We start from the raw sequence: 19265 nt of genomic DNA on the forward strand, positions 1-19265 counted from the left end.
TGGAAAGGTTTGGTGACTGACCAGATGTAGAGAAATAATGGAGAAGGAGGATTTCAGAAAGACTTCCAAGTTTTAACTTGGGTGATTAAGTGGTAAATTGAGACAGAGTTAAAAAGTCAAGTCTAAGGAGAATTTAATCATGGAAGATTTCCTTAAGAAGATGAATTTAGAGGCTTTGAAGCAAAAAACTGTTTTGAAGCAAAAACTTTCATTTCAACATGCAAAGGCAAAACAGCTATATAGTGATTTCCAGAAGCAGATTGCTCATCTGAAGCATGAAACACTCAAGAAGAAAAACAAGATGGCTAGATGAAGTGACCATGCTTGGACACTAGTATGTGTTAGAAGCTGTGGATATGTGGACAAACAAGCAAAAAGTCTGTCCCTCATTAGTTCTGGTGCCACCAGGAGAACAGGTGCAAGTAGTCTTTATATTTCAAAAGTAATAAAATTACAAAAAGTTTAGAAAATAGAGGAGGAAATCCAGCTCTATAATCCAAGTGTCCTAACATTACCAACTATTATCACTTTTTGGTGAAATATCTAATGGTAAAAGCATATACTTTGCAGCCATATTGCCTGGGATCGAATCTCAAATCTGACCTCAAATTACATAACCTCTTACTGTGCACCTGGTTTCCTGTAAAATTTGAATGAAAGTTTTGCTTCACATTGTTATGATGAGAAGAAATTATTATATGTAAACTGTATTTGTGAGGATAAAATCAGCTAACATATGTTACTGGCACATAAGCCCTATATTAGGGGTAACTTATTTTTTATTACATATTTCATAGTTATATTTTTTAAACAGTGATTATAAAAAGAAGAAATCTTGAGGATAAAGCAGTGGATTTTAGATTTGCTACAATGGGGAAAAGAAGCAACTCAATCAAAGCAGTGCTTGAAGAAGCCTTCAGTAACTCACTGTAGAGCTCTTCTACAGAATGATCACAAGAACCAGAGAGGTAGCAGGGTGCAGCTAGGCTCTAGTAGTCATTTGGGATATGGTGAAGGAAGCAGGGGCTAAGATGGTAGTTCTGTGAACAGAAGAACCTTGAATTGATTTTAGGGGATAACAGATGATACCTAGTTACGAAGCTAAATACAAGAAGAGACCATGATGCATTAGCCTCAGAAATACAGGAAGATGGTGACTAAACCAGGAAATTAGAAGGATTAGGAAAGAATGAGAATAAGCTAGTTTCCGTTTAATTCCATGCGCTCACAAGTACAAAAGTGTTAGTGATAGTAGACCTCTACAGATGTGTGATTATGTAGGAAGACAGAAGGCAGAGCAAGGAAAGGATTATAGTGGACTAAGCAGTAGGGGGCTGAGGACAGGATAAATTGCCATCAGAAGAAAAAGAGCTGACATTTATTTTAATTATTTGTTCAGTAAGTCTTCAATTAAACAACTATTAACTATGCTATATTAAACACAGCAAATGAGGCTTTAAAAATATTCCTTCCTTCCTTCCTTCCTTCCTTCCTTCCTTCCTTCCTTCCTTCCTTCCTTCCTTCCTTCATTAGAGACACACAGAGAGAGGCAGAGACATAGGTAGAGGGAGAAACAGGCTCTCTGTGGAAAGCCTGATGCAGGACTCAATCCCAGGATCCCAGGATCATGACCTGAGCCAAAGGCAGACGCTCAACTACTGATCCACCCAGGTGCCCCCAAATGAGTTTTTAAATATACTGAAATACTGGAAGCAAATAATTTCACAGTTACCTCTGGTGCAACAAAATTTGCAGTATAACAAGGAGTCATGAGAAGACCATTTTCTGCTCTTAGCTGTTTGGCAAAGCCAAAATCACAAATCCGAATAGATTCTGGATTGCCAGATTCATCCACATAAAGAATGTTGCTAGGTTTCAAGTCTCTGTGAACCACCTAGTTGAAATACAAATTAAAGAGGTACATTAACAATACATTTCCATTATGGAAAACTCTTTATTCACAAACTGACAAGCAACGTACTCAACAAGATGATGAGTGCTGACCTTTAAATTATCTTATTATAAAATGCTGATAATGTAAATATAACTCTCTAATACAGAATTGGGGCAAGGAAAGGAGGAAGAAAAAAGTAGCATGTACTTCCCTCCTCTTTGTCCAATTGATTAAGTAGGTTATGGTAAAATGCAAATAGCAATAGTATCTGTCTCTAGGTTACTCAATCATTCAACAAATATTGAATGCCTATCATGTGCCAGGGTATTATATAAGGAACTATCGTGAACAAGACACATAAGATCTTTGCCTTTCCATGCTATGAGCTTACATAGTAGTGGGGGAGGCAGAGAATAAACAGATTAGAGATGGGTCTCTAGAGGAGGTAACATCTGATCCAAGACCTGAGGAATAGAATGAACAAGCCAGAACAGTGAGGGATGGTCATTCTAAGTACAGGAAACAGTTTGTATGATGAGGTATACAACAAACTTGCACCAACAGGCTCATGGAACAGGCATGAGGTTTAGGAGTAAAAAGGAAAAAAAAGTCCAGACTTTTAGTATTGTCTATTTGATCTAAGTGACAATGTCACACATACAAAAAGATATTAACTCCTTTAGAATTCTGTATTATTTTCCCCCTTTACTTACTTACTTGAATACTTCTCTTGAAAAAAAAAATACTTCTCTTGCATATAAGCCTACTGATATTCCTTATCAGATTTATGTCTTTTCTACTACTGAATTCTGAGTCTAGATTCTAATCAATCTCCTCAGTTTTAGTTCCTAACATTGAGAACATTATTTCTCCAGACAACTAATTACTGCTGATGCAATGGGAAAAGAACAGAGAAGACTCAGATGACTGCAAAGTCATCAATTCTTCAGAGAATACAGAGTCACATGAATTTTGAGCTAGTTACTAGGCAAATCTTGACCAGCTAGAAGTCAAGAAGCTGTAGGATGAAATTAACACATTCCACTTGTTAGCGTCTAGGAGCAAACACAAACAGAATGAGAATAATGTATTGAAAATAAACTCCTTAAGAAATAAGCCCTTAATTTCCTTTTATAACTGAATATAACCCATGATTCTTTGGTTCTGCTTCTAAACTTGCAACAGACCCAGTTCTCAAGAGTACAGAGTGGCCTAGCAAAAACAGTGATAGGTCTTCTAGGTCAGAAGACCTCACTTGCTTTTTCTTAGGAAGCCTAAGAATTTAATATAAACAAGTTAGGATTTCAAAGTATCCCTTCAAGTTCGGTGGGAGAAGTTTATTTAGAGGAAGAACAGCAGAATAATTAAGCTAATCATAGTTATTTTCCATCAATGCATAAAGTAATTTCTACCTTTATAATTTTATTCCAAACATTAAGAAAGAAAAGGTTAATAAAAAGGTTAAGGTGTATGTGTATGTGTGTGTGTGTGTGTGTGTGTGTGTGTGTGTGTACACATATATATAAAATGTTGGAAAGACTTACCCCTTGTGCATGAAGATATTCAACAGTTTTGGTTATAGTAAACAGGACAGCACTGGCCTCTCTTTCAGAGAAAAATTTCTGTCTAAGAATTTTATCCAGCAATTCACCCCCTTTCATAAGTTCTGTCACTACATACACGTATTTTCCATCGTCATATACCTGTAAAATTCAAGATCAAAATGTAAAAAATTATTTGAAGCTCAGAACAAAGTTTAGCATATTCAAGAGAAATTAAAATTCATTTTATAGTCAAGGAAAATTTTACTGATCACAGTCAATAGAAGGCATAAAATTCATAAACAATTATGTAAATACAAGAATATTAAAATAGGAATTGATTAGATTGAATGTCAGAAAAATAAACTGTAATTTCCTTCTGTGAAACGTAAGTCATGGCAATCAAAGTAACTATGGGCAGTGTATATGAAGAAGCACTGAACTTTTGCTCTCAGGGTTTGTTTCTCTTGATCTTTCTATCTACTGATGACAGCAGAGACTAGAATAAAGACACACGCCTGTATTTTCCTGGAACTTCTACAATTGCAGAACTTTTGTATTTACATACACAGTACAATGAATTATTCTGGTTTTGATTATACTCAAAGACAAGTTGTGGCAAGAATTAAGTAGGAAGATTAAGCAGTGAAAAGAAATTCCACCTAACTCCACAGAAGTATACCAGTTTACTCCTAACGTAGAAATAAAAAGCTCATTTTAATTTCGGAATTGTACTCCAGGCAATCCCAAACTGAAATAACCCCTTTATTAAACTTCAGTTCCTTTTATTCTCCCTCACCACAGGGTTACTGAACACTTTTATTTAGCTCCATAAGAGGTACCATGTACTGGGGCCCCTAAAATGGAGAAAACAAGATACCCATCCTCAATGTTTTATTCTAGTAGAAACAGACATAGAAACAAGAGTTTAAAAAAATGTTGGAGATGCTGTAATAAAAGTAGGGAGAATTTTAGAGACTTTAAAATTTGAAATGAAGGAAGGAGGAAAGATGTAAAAACAGTGACAGCTTACGGAATTTCTAAGGCAAGGATGAGAGAAAGTATTTTCTACACCTCCTTTTTGATTTACTTAGTTGGATTCTTGGAGGTTATATCAAAGAGTCACTTAAGTTACACAGCTTCACATTTAATGGAACCAAGCTAACATTCTCCTAACAATGCAGTGATAAATTAATCTGAGGAAACTGGGAGTTTGGGTTAGTAAGAAGGGAGATTAACCTTTGGAATTCACAAAATCTCAGAGGTGAAAGGCAAAGTATCTTAGAAGTCCTCTGGCTTAGTTGGCCACATGACATATCAGGTCTACAACTCTGATACAGCCTTTGATCCTATGTGAGCACCATCAGCAAGAGAAGATTTAATACTGTCTGGGGAGTTCATACCCTTTGCCAACAGCTCTGTTATGATAAAAACCACAGGTAGCAAGGAAAAGATACCTCACTTGTCTGGGGTGTGGTGATGGGCAGGACAGGCTTCCTGGAGCGAGTAATGTTTTAGCAAAGTTCTAGATGTACGGTAGTTGGCCAGGCAAAGAAGGGAAGTGGTATTGTTGATTGAGGAAACCATAAATTCAAAGAGCAGCATGAGAAAAGGAGGAAAGTTTAAAGATGTGTATGTACATGGTTGCATGTACATGCAGCATGGTTCGAGCATGGGGTATGAGAGGAAGTGTGAAAACCACTGCAGACAGAGGAAGGCAGACTGGAGGTGAAGCAGGGTATGAACTGTAGGCAGGGGAGTAACGTGGTTATATCCAAGTGTTTGCTCTCTCTGGCAGTACTATGGAAGACAGTCTGGGGAGAACATGGAGCATGAGACTAGTCAATTCCTAATACTAATCACTACCCAAATGTTCCAATAAATATAGATATTAAAAGCAATAATGTCAGCAATGCTTTTCTTCTTAAAGCAAAGTACAAAAATTAAACATGTTTTTCTTTAGAACTTAAATTATGCTATACATGTTGTCCTTAGTCAATTTTTTTAAAACTTAGTATTATCAAGTTCTTGGTCTATCACATGATATTTGAAAACATTCCAAATGTGAGCTGGACAAGTGACTCAAATTACTGGAGTTCAAGAATCTACTACTTACATCCTTTAGAGTAATGATGTTTGGATGCTGTCCATAACGAAGAAGAATTTCAATTTCTTCTGTTGGATCTCTTTTGCTTTTATCAATAATCTAAAAGGCAAATATTTATCATAAAATCTCATGAACTATTAAGGTCACGAACCTTAAGTATGCACAGCTACAGACCTTAGGTATTATCTTACATAAATACTGGACATATGAGCCATTTACCAACCAGTTTTATTCTAGTACCTGGCCAGACTGTTTAATCAAAATTTGAAAGCCAGTCTAAGTTTAGGACTTACTAAACACTCAAAAGCCCCAAGAAAAGGTATTTTTCTTCCATCCCCGAATGTCTTAAAACCTTGGAAGCTCAGTCAACTTTTAACCCTTATCAATACATATAATTAAGAACAAGATGTATCTATAATACTGCCACTAGCATCTGTTTATTGAATTAACTTTATTTCCTTTAATAAAATGCTTCAATGGAATAACCCATTAGTTGTAAGCTACTTATAAAAAATTAATTAACAGTTAAGTAGAACAAGCTTATTTTTGAAGCTAGGCAGAAAGCTAAGCAGAGAAACCACACCAAGAGTTTTACTTGGCTAGAGTTAAGTTTAATTATTATGATAAAGCCCTTTAAAATTCTAATGTAGGGGATCCCTGGGTGGCTCAGCGGTTTGGGGACTGCCTTTGGCCCAGGGCGTGATCCTGGAGTTCCAGGATCGAGTCCCGCGTCGGGCTCCCGGCATGGAGCCTGCTTCTCCCTCTGCCTGTGTCTCTGCCTCTCTCTCTCTCTCACTCTCTCTCTCATAAATAAATAAATAAATCTTTAAAAATAAAATAAAATAAAATAAAATACTAATGTAGCTTTTCAACCCTTTTAGGTCAGCTGCTTCTTAAAAATACATCTCTTAATGTTTTAATCTGTTAAAGTGATATTATATTTTTAAAAGGACAAGTTCAGCTTTCTTTTGTCCAGAGGGTAGTCTCAAACAAATTTTGTGACCTTTATATTTTCAATTTTAAAAGAGCTTAGTAATTAATGTACACAACAAATACTCAAATGCTCCAGCAATCTAGGAAAAAGCTTGCAACTCAAAGTATGAATCAAATCTGTTATCTGAAATGGATTTAGTTGTAAAACAGTTCTGTATGTGGAGAACAGGGAATACAAACATAGGTGTACACTGTAATCAAATGCAAATGACAGTGTGGAATTAGGCAAATAGATGATTAAGAGGAAAGGTATATGGAATAGACATCCTAATTCAAGGGAGATGATCTGGGACTAGTCTTTTGAAAACCAGAACACACTGGGAGGTGTTATTCCTAGCAACATTTTCTTTGATCTGCTAATCTGAGCAGAGCTTATATCACATACTTGTGTTTGTAGATCTTAGATTTGTGGTAATTTCAGCAGAATGAAGCTGTGTTAGGATTGATTTTATGAATCTAATTTAAGTCACAAGAATCCACAAATAGCTTGAAGATATTCTTGAGGTTTTGGTATACTGTTCCTGGTTTCTGTAATTCAAAGGGGACCTCAGGGTATTTCTGCTCTTTTTCTGATGTGTTTATGGAGGCAAGACACATCCTTAAACTGCCCATCATGTGCATTACTCACCTTCTCTCCTTTCTCGTAAGCAATCTGAAAATTCCTATGTACCCCAGATTTCACTAAGAGCAATGAGTAGGAGAAGAGCAAATTAACATGCATTTCTATGGTTTATCCTTATATCTGACAGAAAGCTGGACACTGACGATTTTTAAAGCAATTACATCCAAGTTTAGAATAGTAATAACAATTTTTTTGTGTATGTGTGTGTCTTTCATAGATATTTGCTATGCATATATAAAACACATTTATTTTTATTTTTGCACAGTGAAATCATATTAGATCTAGAAAGACAGATGGATATACAGAAGTAAAAACAATTAATGCTTCTCTTCATGTAAGTAAACATGAGCTACCCACACTTACAGACCAGTTCTAAGGTCCAAAATAAATTAAGAGCCTTAGACATTACTTAAATTGCTTGTATTGGGAGAGCAGTGACTACCATCCCAAGAAGTGAAAAGGCAGAGACTTGAATGTAGTATTTTTTCACTTATAGCTACAGGTCTGTAATTCAAACTTTATCATAGAGCCATATGATTTGGCTTCAAAAATTCTTATTGTCTTGAATGAAATTAAAACAATGAATGAAACAATGAAATTAAAACAGCTAATGATAATAAATTTTGTAACAGTGGTCTTTTCCTTTTATCAGTTCACAGATCCTTTTATATGTGAAGGACAATATGAACATTTTTTTTTTGGTAATATGAACATTTTTGCCAGAAAAATGTAAACACATAAAATTTGGCATACAATCTTGAGGAAGTCCCTGACACTCAAGACCACAAAATGCCCCCATATTACTTTTTAGAGTAAGAAGATGCTATTAAAAATCAAGTCAGATGTACTACTGCCTTGAGCAAACCAAAGGTACGCTACCTGCCTTTAGTTTACAGGTGAATCCATGGTTCCAAATTGAGATTCCTGAAGGTTGCTATAGGCAGATATTTAAATTTACCTTTTTAAAAAAATGAAAGGCACATTTGCCAAAGAAAAATTTAATTTTAACTTGTACTGACATGTGTGAATAACAACTGGTAGAGCTGTATTTTATTTTTTAATTTATTCTTAATTTTTAAAACGTAGGTTCCATGCTGGGCATAGAGGACCTTAGGTACTATAGAGCCCAGCATGGGGCTTGAACTCATGACCCTGAGTTCAAGACCTGAGCTAAGAGTCAGATGCTCAACCAACAGAGCCACCCAGGCACCCCAGAGTTGAATTTTAAATCTAAAAATATTTACCTTCACTGCAAACTCCATGTTTGTAGCTTTATGTATGCATCTCTTGCAAACAGAGTAGGAGCCAACTCCAATATCTTCTTTTACTTCATATCCATCAGTAAACTGAATGCTGTTTCTGTGCAACTGCTACAAACACAATTATAAATTGACAAAGAGTTTTGTAATGACAATGGTATAATTCATAATAGAGGAATATGTTACTCATTATGCATTGCTGATATTAACAATATAAAGGAATATAAGCAAAAATTAAAAATGAATCTTTACAGCATTTATTTTTCCACAACTGTGTATTTTATTTATTTTAAATAGTTTATATTTATTCAAGGGAGACACAGAAAGAGAGAGAGAAAGAAAGAAAGGCAGAGGGAAAAGCAGGCTCCCTGCTCCCTGATCGACGTATGGCTCGATCCCAGGACTCCAGGGTCATGCCTTGAGCCAAAGGTAGATGCTCAACCGACTGAGCCACCCATGCATCCCCACAACTGTGTATTTTAGAATGTTTGCCATAAAATGTACAGCAAGAAATAGGCTTTTAAGAAAAAGCTTATGCTAAAAAATTTGAATATGTAAAACCGAAAATGCAGAGTTACTTGGTAAGGGGTTGCCTGTGACTGAGCCCTATTGCACTCCCCAACTGATGCTAGGTCTTTTAAAGTACTTTTGCAAATAGGGAGAAGTTTAAAGTCTCTGGTATAGAAGAAAATATTTAGGAGGATTCAGAATTAGAACATTGGGATTCTTGTCTCAGATGCTCCTCTTGCAGACTGCGCAACCCTAAACTATGTTTTCTTAGAGGGTAATGGTGAGGATTAAATAAAAATAACATATTTGAAGGTGACACCTATTATCGTCATTGTGGATTATCAGTAGCCATGCCCTCCATTTTCCACTCTCAAGTCAAAGCTTCAATACATTTCTGCTAGAGAAGCTATTAATAGGTTAAGGACTGATAACATATGGTAGGACGATGCCTAGTAAATTAGTAGTTTCATAAGCAGGCTGAGGGAAGTTGTGCTGTCCTTGGCGATACTGAAAGGAGACCCGCCTCCTGCCTACCAATGTCTACAAACTGTGTATCGGTTAGAATTTGAATTCTGTAGAATATATGTTTGTGATTTCTATGTTAGGTACAGAAGTTATAACTTAAAAACCTGCCATACATCACATGCTTGCTATAGTAAAAGGAACAAACTACTTTAACCATGAAATTTATTTAAAAACTAGTGTTTAAATTGGTTTTCTAGAAAGTGGAAAGCAAGATGACTAACTTGCGAAGAAAACTTGAGAGCAAAAGCAACTTCATCTTCAAGCAAATTCATCATTAAGCAAATCCAAGCACTAATTAGTGCCCTAAAAACAATCAGTGCTTCAAAAGATATATCTAGTTCCTTCTATAATTCAGAAGATGAATTAAATTTATCTTTCCATGATACTAGGATGGGAAGAAATACATCTAATGGTTTGTACTACTTGTGTTCCTCTAATAACATTTACTAGTTCAGTCTCGTGTTACAGGCATACAGACATCTGGAAACCTGCTTCTGCGGCTTTTACCTCATTCTCCAACTCTGATACACAGATGGGATAATGGGGTGGGGGACATCCTAAGGTAGTATCTATAACCATTTCTATTAAATAGCAACGGGGACTCCAAAAGAACAAGGACACAAAACTTGGAAAATATAAGGCTGAAGTTCACTTTTATTTCTTATGTATTTCTATAGCAGAAATTGGCGAACTGTATAGCCTATGGACCAAATTTGTTTTAATACTAGTTTTTATAAATAAAGTTTTATTGGCACACTGCCACACTCATTCATTTAGCTACAGTCCATGGCTGCTTTTATGCTACACTGTCAGAGTTGAGTAGTTGTAACAGAGATCATATAGCCTACAAAGCCTCAAATATTTATTAACCGGCCCTTACAGAACAAATCTGCTGAGCCCTGTTCCAAGCCATCAGGGAACCAGGAGATCTTAGTTCATCAAGGCTGACCTGACAGAGGCAGAAGATGAAACAAATTAGGCCTGATAAACATTTTGAGGCATAGGAGAGTGTAGAGACAAGATGGTGATATGCATCTCAACTCTCTTAGAATTCCCCTTTCAAGTTAGATCAGTATCCAGGACTCTGGTGCATGCAATCTTTTTTCCCTTAAGATAGATAGATAGGGGGATCCCTGGGTAGCTCAGCAGTTTAGTGCCTGCCTTTGGCCCAGGGCGCGATCCTGGAGTCCTGGGATCGAGTCCCGCGTCGAGTTCCCTGCGTGGAGCCTGCTTCTCCCTCTGCCTGTGTCTCTGCCTCTCTCTCTCTCTCTCTATCATGAATAAATAAATAAAATCTTTAAAAAAAAGATAGATACATAGATGGATTGATTGATTTATGAGAGAGAGAAAGAGGGAGAGAGAGAGAGAGAGGTATTGAGCATGAGCACGTGCACACACTGGGGCAGAGGGAGAATGTTAAGCTGACTTCCCACCAAGTAGTGGGGCTGGCCTTGGGCCTGATCTCATGACACTGAGATCATGACTTGAGCAGAAATCAAGAGTTGGCCACTTAACCAACTGAGCCACTTAGGTACCCTATCTTTTTAAAGGCATATGAAAGGAATTTCTAAGAGTAAGTCAATGATATAAAATGTATTTTAAGCTGCTCACTTAAAATCATCAGATCAAATCTAATCTAATTATTCACATAGTGAATCATATCTTACAACATTTCAAATTTTAAATTACTTAGACATTCACTCACCTGCACGATTGAATGCACACCAACTGTCTGCATAGCTTGGCTTTCATCATCTGAGGTGATAGCAACAAAACTAAACCCCCGAAAAAGCTGATGTGCATTAGCACTAGGTGGAATGCCAGGTGAATCTGAAAAGAATAATACATTACTAAGAAGGTTATACTCTGAATGGTAAGTTAAGGGAAGAAGAACTGTTGACAGTATGACCTTTCTCTTATTCTGGAATTCCACTTTTTAGGCATTCAGGGCTTCCAGGATAACTCAGTAACACTCAATCAGCTCTGTCCTGATGGCTTATTGGCATCACAACTCTAACATCCAAGTTCCTCTGAGCCCAGAAAATAGCTAATTCATTGAAGAATATAATAAATCGATGAAAATTACTAGGCTAATGTTATTCTAAATTAGCATGGTCTCATGGAATTTCCTGTAGTGATAGAAATTTTCTTTATCGTGTTGTTCAATATGGTAGCCAGTAGCCATATGCAGTTCCTAACCTTTTGAAATGTGGTTAGTGTGACTGAGAAACAAAATTTTAAATTTTAATTAATTTAAATTGAAATAACCCCATGTGACTATTGGCTACCATATTAGATGGTGCAACCTTAAATGATAACCTAAAAATGCTATGGATCCTGGTGAGAGGGAGATACAGGGTTCATCCACAGATAATTTAGGAGAAAGGAATTTAGTCTGATGGCCTCAATATACAATATCAGAATCTGGAAATCTAAACTACATGTTAAAATTTACTATATTTATATATATATAAGGAACGAAAATAATTTCTAAGACAATCATGGTATGCAGTCCTTAAAATATGTTTTATGACATGACATATATTGTTACTCAAATTGTTTATGTGGAATCTACTAGCAGTAACAAAAACAGAAAAATGCTTTTAAAATATAATATTCACTATAAAAACAATAAAAGCATGCATAACAAATGTATAATTCATAAATATAAACACACAATTAAGCATACTAATATTTATAATCATGCTATAAAGGCTAAGGGAAAGCAAAAACCAAACAGGCAAATATATTTAAATATCAACTCCATACAAAGTTCTTTTTTAACATCAGCTTGATATTCTCAGCAATAAATACTGTTTAGTGCATTTTAATTCAATGTAACAGTATTATACTGAAGACCACTGTTAAGAGAACCAATCTGGGAAGAATACAATATAGAACTGCTCTTTTCTGAAATTTTTCCTCTATCAGGCCAAATTGTAATGAGAAAGTAAAGTAAAACATTACCATATATCACCAATTCTATGCATATCACTATTCATATATTTGATGAAATTTTGTTCATGTATTAATCCTAATTTCTAAGACTGTCTAATAAAAATAAACATCCATCAATGCTTATTAACACAAATTATGAGGATATTGTCTCGAAAGCTTTACAATGAGGTTTAAGTGATGTACTGTATAGAAAATATATACAAATATACTTTTTATTTATTTGTTTGTCAGTGATAAACCTGGGGTCTAGTACACTTAAACAACAGGGTATTAGAGTGCAGAGCACACCATTACATGCATGCATACACTAATTTAATGAAATACAGATTACCATTTCAAAGATAATTTCTCTATAACAGTCAATGTTTATGTAATTTTAGAATAAAGCATGACACAGGATATAAATCATTTTGAGATGGTCACACCTCATATAAAGTTTAAGTTATGTTTTGGAATTGAACTAAAAAAGTACTTCCAAAATACTAACTAATATTAGAGTTTTAAAGAGTACTATCTATACTAAAAGATTATTTCATGTAAAAATAGCTACAGGTAAATAAACACACAACCAAAGATTTTTTTTTCACATAAATAGTATCAAAGTTTAAGGCATAACCTAATTTGCTAAAAGATTTAACAAGGAACTTGACTGCTATAAAATGCTGTAAAGGATTTACTAATTATCTAGTTACTGCAGGAAGGATATGGTATGAAGGGGAGACATGAGTATTATACACACACATACACACGCACACACACTGTTATATTTAGGTTTTCACATTTTCTCCTTACCTTTGGGAGTTTTTGCAGTAAACTCAGGATCAAAATAGAACGTATCTTCAGGCCTGCCAGTTGCAGGTTTAAAAGGTGGATGAATTTCTCTTCTGTACAGTTTCTGGAGGAAAAAAAAAGAGACTTAGACATGTATTAATTATAAAAAAATTCAAGCAAATCTTCATGTATACTCACATTCCAGTCTATTGTTGAGAAAAATGAATGTCTTTTAATTTCCTCAACTCCATCTGGTCCTGCACCTATCAAAAAATGGTTTAAATTTTTTGATTAAATGGTAATTTTACTTCAGGGACGAATATATACTTTATTTAGCCTTCGCTTTTTTGAAAGATTTTATTTATTTATTCATGAGAGAGAGAGAGAGAGAGAGAGGCAGAGACAGAGGCAGAGACAGAGACAGAGGCAGAGGCAGAGGGAGAAGCAGGCTCCCTGTGAGGAGACTGATTTGGGACTTGATCCTGGGACCCCAGGATCACACCCTGGGCCAAAGGCAGGTGCTCAACCGCTGAGCCACCCAGGCGTCAAGCCTTTTTTTTTTTTTTTTAATTTTGTTTTCTTTTTTAAAAAATTTTTTATTTATTTATGATAGTCACACAGAGAGAGAGAGAGGCAGAGACACAGGCAGAGGGAGAAGCAGGCTCCATGCACCGGGAGCCTGACGTGGGATTCGATCCCGGGTCTCCAGGATCGCGCCCTGGGCCAAAGGCAGGCGCCAAACCGCTGCGCCACCCAGGGATCCCCAAGCCTTTGCTTTTAACATTTGTCCTAATATATCATAATTCCACAACAAAACAAATATCCACCCCCCACCCCAAAACCCCAAAGACCAATAAACCAAAAAAAAAAAAAACAAAAAAAATTAATTACAAATTTTACCTAATCTGTTTGCAGGATTTCGTTTGAAAAGCATTCGTAAGAGACTCTGGGCTTCAGGACTCAAAAACTGAGGCATCCCAAGTTTGGCTCTAAAGAATAAATCCACATAGTAACATTTTATTTTTTGGAGGTATTTGTATTTTATTTTTAATTTTTAAAATTAATCTTTTTTACTTTAAGATAATTGTGGATTTATACTAAGCGGTAAGAAATAATACAAATAGATCCTGTATACCTTTTACCCAGTTTTCCCCAAAGGTAACATTTTACCAAACTATAGTATACTATAACAACCAGAATACTGACATTGATACAATCCACTGATCTCACTCAGATGTCTCCAGTTTTAACTGCACCCATTGTGTAAGTTCACTCAATGTGTAAGTTCTATGCCATTTTACCTCATGTATAGGTTCCTGTATCCACCACCACAGTAAAGATACTCAATAGTTCATTACTACCAGCATATCTCATGTTGTCCCTTTATAACTACACCTGTCTCCTTCCCTCTCCAATTCTTAACCTCTGGCAATCACAAATCTATTCTACATTTCTACAATTTTGTCATTTTAAGAATGTTATGTAAATATAATTATAAAGTATGTAACCTTTTTTCACTCAGCATAAATTCCTTTGAGATTCATCCAAGTGGTTGCATGTATCAATAAATCATTCCTTTTAGTTGTTGAGTAGCATTCCATGGCATGGATGTATCACAGTTTATATATTTACCTATTAAAGGGCATCAGGATTGTGTCCAGTTTTGGATTCTACAAATAAAGATGCTCTGTACATTTGTATATAGGTTTTTGTGTGAACACTTAATAGAATTTCAGTCCATAATATTCTAACAAACTTTTCCATTTTTATAAATTTTGCAAAAAGCACTGCTGTGACAGTAAGATCATCTGAGTCTTAGTTCTGGCACTGTTACTAAGAACTTTGTGACCTTGGGAAAAGACAATTCTCTTGGGTCTGTTACCACTTCTTTATAAGCAAGGGGACTATTAGATCAATGGCTCCCAAAATGTAGCCTTGGAACCCTTTTTCAAAAGGAATTTAAGAAATCCACTATTTACAACTGCTAAAAGAACATGTGCATCATATGCCTATTTTTTCCTCCCATTCCCTTTAATAGCCCTACAGGGAAGAAGAGCTGGTGGGAAAGAGGTCTGTGGAACATCTAAGAGTCTAAGGTACAGTCTGAAACCCACCAGCTTGAATGAGCTTGAAGGTCAGTTTCAGCTCTAATATATAATTTTATTTTTTTTCTAATTTATAAATTAAGGAAACTAATGATCCTCTAAGTATGAAAATAATTAAAGAGCTGGGGAAATGGCTAGCAGAGAAAGGTCTATTTGAGAAATACATCCATTTATTATTCAGTGAGTTGTTACTGAGCTACTATGTGCCAGATATTCCTTAGTGTTGAGGATACAGATAAAGATAGCACCCCATCAAGTCAGTGGGGGAAGACGGAGATGGATAACCCAAGGATAAACCTAGTACGTGAAGAGGCATATTCAGAAGGACGTATGGAAAGACTGCTAAGGGAATATCAGGGGATATCTAATTTAACACGAGAGATTGTGAAAGGCCTTAAATGCAATTTATTTATTTATTTTTTAAAAGATTTTATTTATTTATGAGAGAGAGAGAGAAAGTGAGAGAGAGGGTGACACGCAGAGACACAGGCAGAGGGAGAAGCAGGCTCCACGCAGGGAACCCAAAGCGGTACTCGATCCCAGGCCTCCAGGACCATGCCCTGGGCCGAAGGCAGGTGCCAAACCACTGAGCCTTCCAGGGATCTCCTTAAATGCAATTTAAAGGTTGAGAATTTATTCACTTGGCCAGTGTTCCCCCAACATCTTACTAAATAACCTTGATTTCTCTAGATACTCAGCAGCAACAACAAAATACTTCATGATCCAATGAATTTGTGGAATGCTATCTATTATACCCCTTGTTGGAAACACAGAATAAAGTACATGCATATAAAAGGCTGAAAAATCTAAAGTAAAGAAATCAGTATTTTTCTAAACATTTGCTCCCAGTACCTCTTTTTCAGAGAAGACCTATTCACATCTTGTAGGGGGAGCATTCTGTTCAACAAATCTGGGAAAATACTGCCAAATTAGGTAATAAGGATATACCAGAGGTCTTTAAACAGTGGAATAACATGACCAAATTTATTTTCAACAAGGTAACTCCAAGGGCAGTATAGACTGATCTGGAGTGGGAAGTGGTGGTAGGTTGTAAGCATTCTACTTTGGAGCTTGACTCAATAGTGTAAGTAAGAGACCACCATGATCTGAGAACTGTAAGCAGTACAATGCAAAGAAACGCCTGGGACACTGAAATATTTCTGAAAGCAAATTTGACCAATACCTGCATGTGCAAGAGAAGGGAAGAAATCAAAAGTGATTTTCAGGTTTCTGGCTTGGGAAATGGGGTACTTAGAAATGAGGCTAATTGAAAGCACAAGAAGAAAAAAAGAACAGCAAACAGATAAATCTAGTTTAAAGATGTTAAGTCATACATATCATGTTTTTGGAGAGCCAAGCAAGTGAGTAAATGCGAATACAGGTCTGATGTCTGGTTAAGGTAAGAAAGAGTAATTTGAGAATAATTAAAATGCTGAGAGTAGTTATAGGGAAGATCGAAATGAGCACAGAAGAGAAGAAAAGCATATCAGAGATGAAACCCTGGGGAACAAGAACATTAAAACAGTGGTCAGAAAAAGAACAATTTGAGCATTAAAAATAATGAATGCAATTGTTTGTAAATGCTGAATCACACTGATTATCAAATCCCATGGGTTTGTTGTAGTCAAAACTAACATAAAAACCAACTCTTTCAACACCATCCCCACTGGAGGTAACCAGGGCTCTGGCAATTGGAAATAATTAAGGAAAGAATCAAACATTTATTCTGCTTTTCTTGTTTGAGCCTTATTTCAAGGTAACTAAAGAGCCCTCGTTGATGAGAGAAAGTTCATTGTTTTGGAAAATATCAGCTAATAAATGAAGAAGGAATAAAAGTAATAGAAAATCACTATTTTTGAATCCCTAATAAAATAATTGTTTCAATTAATGGTTACCAATGGTTGAAACCACTAGTTGAAAATCTGCCAAGGAACTTTGCAACAGAGGGATCAGATGTAACTATAGGAACTGGTCACTTAAAGTGGGGCAACCAGGTGTTCTAAGCCTTCTGATTTGATGCAATGGCTCATGTGTGCAGCATGAGCTATGAAATAATCTTGCCAAAAAATAACCAGAAATTCAACAAAGGAACAAGTTCAACAATATTATAAGGAGAATAAAACAATTTCAACACTCCTAGAAGGCTAATTGTTATGTCACCATGTTAACAAGAGAGCCACAAGAACTGGCTTTAAATTCATTCAATTGATCAAAAACAACTTGCCTAGGTGAACATAGTTTTTGTTTTTTCCAAACCAACCAATCAGTAACTGCTCTTCATCTGTGAAAATCAGCCAGACAAAAATGGGCTGACTCCAACAACCACACCTGAGTGCCAAGTGATCAACAACAGTCCCACCAAAGTAACCACTCTTAGAGATGATGTCAACCCACTTATGGCCCTGAAAATCTGCCAATTCTTGAACTCTACCCTTCGCCCAAAACCCTATGTAAGAACACTGGTCTGTGCTGCTTAGACACTATTAGATCAGGATCTCTCTTTCTTACTGTAGTAAGCGATAGGATTGGCTTTATGGTTTTTATTTCATATACCAAGAGGTCGTCTTTTGACAAGATATATTCTGAAAGTGGAATTCTATAAAACTGTCTTGGTTTCTTCTACAAGTAAATGGTAGGTAACACAGGGTAGAGTGTTCTGGAAGAACAGAAGCTTGAGAAATGAAATGTTCAGATGTGATTTGGGACTGTAAAGACACAGTTCCGGAGAGAATCTGAAAAATCTGGTCAAGAATTGGTATTAGTGGATACTTAGCAGTGTCTTGTTAGGTATGGTTATGTAAGAAAACATCCATACTTTACAGTGATGCAAACTGCAGTAGGTGAGAAATAGCATGTCTGGAATGTTTAAAATATTTCAATGAAGAAAGAGAAAGAAAAAAGAAACAGATGAAGCAAATGTGGCAAATCTTGGGGACTGTTGAATCTGCATGACAGATATATGTGTTCACTGTATTAATCCTATTTTTGTGAATTACATTAGAAAGTTTTCATAATTAAACAGAGAAAAGCAGGCAGAGACAGAGAAAAGCAGGCAGAGAAGGAATGGTCAAGCACGAGACCAAAAGAGAAACTGTTAGGGAGGGAGGAGAAGCAGATGTGAGGAGAAAGATCTAAATGGGGAGAAGGTGGCAATAGCATCAAATACTCCCAGAGACACTTTTCTTACCTGTCTCATCTAAATGGCTCCTGCTTCTGCCCTTTCCCTCACATTTCAAAAATAATCTGGTTTATTATGCCTATTGTTCCTATTACTATCCGGAATTATTATCTTCATGTGTTCAAATATTAATTTTTTGTCTCCTCTAATAGAATGCAAGCTCTGTGAGACCACAGAAGATCCTGTCAGTCTTGTTCACACTGCATCCTAAGTATATGTAGCAAGACCTCAACCTTCTGTGGAATGAATCGTGTCCACAAACGGTGCAGAGAGTCACCTAACAATCTGCCACTGGTTTAAGCAACCAGATCACTGGTGACCATAAGAAAAGGAGTTTCAGTTGAGTGGTGGTAATGAACAATCAACAGGTTGTGGAATAAAAGGAGCCAAGAAATGGTAACAGAAAGCACAGACTACTCCTTAAAGAGGCTTTGTGCTCAAAGGATGCAGGAAGATGGTACACAAACTTGAAAACAAGGCCAGGTCAAAGAAAGAGTTAGTCTGTTAACACTAGACTATGTTTATTCACTGAAAGGAAGGGGCCTGAATAGATGAAGTAAAGAAGGTTCAGGGAACATTCATTTATCGAGCAAATATTTTTTGCTGTTTTTATTGGGGAGAATAACATAAAGTGCAAACAAACTTGGCACAGCCCCAACACCAAAGTATACAGTTCACTGATTTACCACAAAGTGAACAGTCCTGTGGCCAAGAAATATAACATTGCCAGAACCCCTCATTCAATGTAACCACTTTTCTTACTTTGCCTTGGCTGCTGCCATTTAAATATGGACCTTAAAAA

At 36.1% G+C, this 19265-nt stretch overlaps 1 protein-coding gene across 12 annotated transcripts in view; it reads right to left on the reverse strand.

Annotated features, from left to right (window-relative positions):
- RPS6KA3 (ribosomal protein S6 kinase A3) overlaps positions 1-19265 on the reverse strand; it is a 112819-nt gene that overhangs the window by 15646 nt on the left and 77908 nt on the right. For 10 of the 12 annotated variants that reach the window (XM_025438334.3, XM_025438342.3, XM_025438318.3 and 7 more), the window contains 8 exons: positions 14081-14169; positions 13379-13443; positions 13202-13304; positions 11157-11281; positions 8402-8527; positions 5552-5641; positions 3439-3597; positions 1733-1894 (listed from right to left, as the gene is read on the reverse strand). In XM_025438334.3, the coding sequence (XP_025294119.1) occupies positions 1733-1894; positions 3439-3597; positions 5552-5641; positions 8402-8527; positions 11157-11281; positions 13202-13304; positions 13379-13443; positions 14081-14169 (919 nt within the window). The remainder of the gene's footprint in view (positions 1-1732; positions 1895-3438; positions 3598-5551; positions 5642-8401; positions 8528-11156; positions 11282-13201; positions 13305-13378; positions 13444-14080; positions 14170-19265) is intronic. The other 2 variants (XM_025438343.3, XM_025438317.3) reach the window with 1 other exon arrangement.

Source organism: Canis lupus, chromosome X (genome assembly GCF_003254725.2).
Source record: "Canis lupus dingo isolate Sandy chromosome X, ASM325472v2, whole genome shotgun sequence".
Classification (NCBI taxonomy): Eukaryota; Metazoa; Chordata; class Mammalia; order Carnivora; family Canidae; genus Canis; species Canis lupus.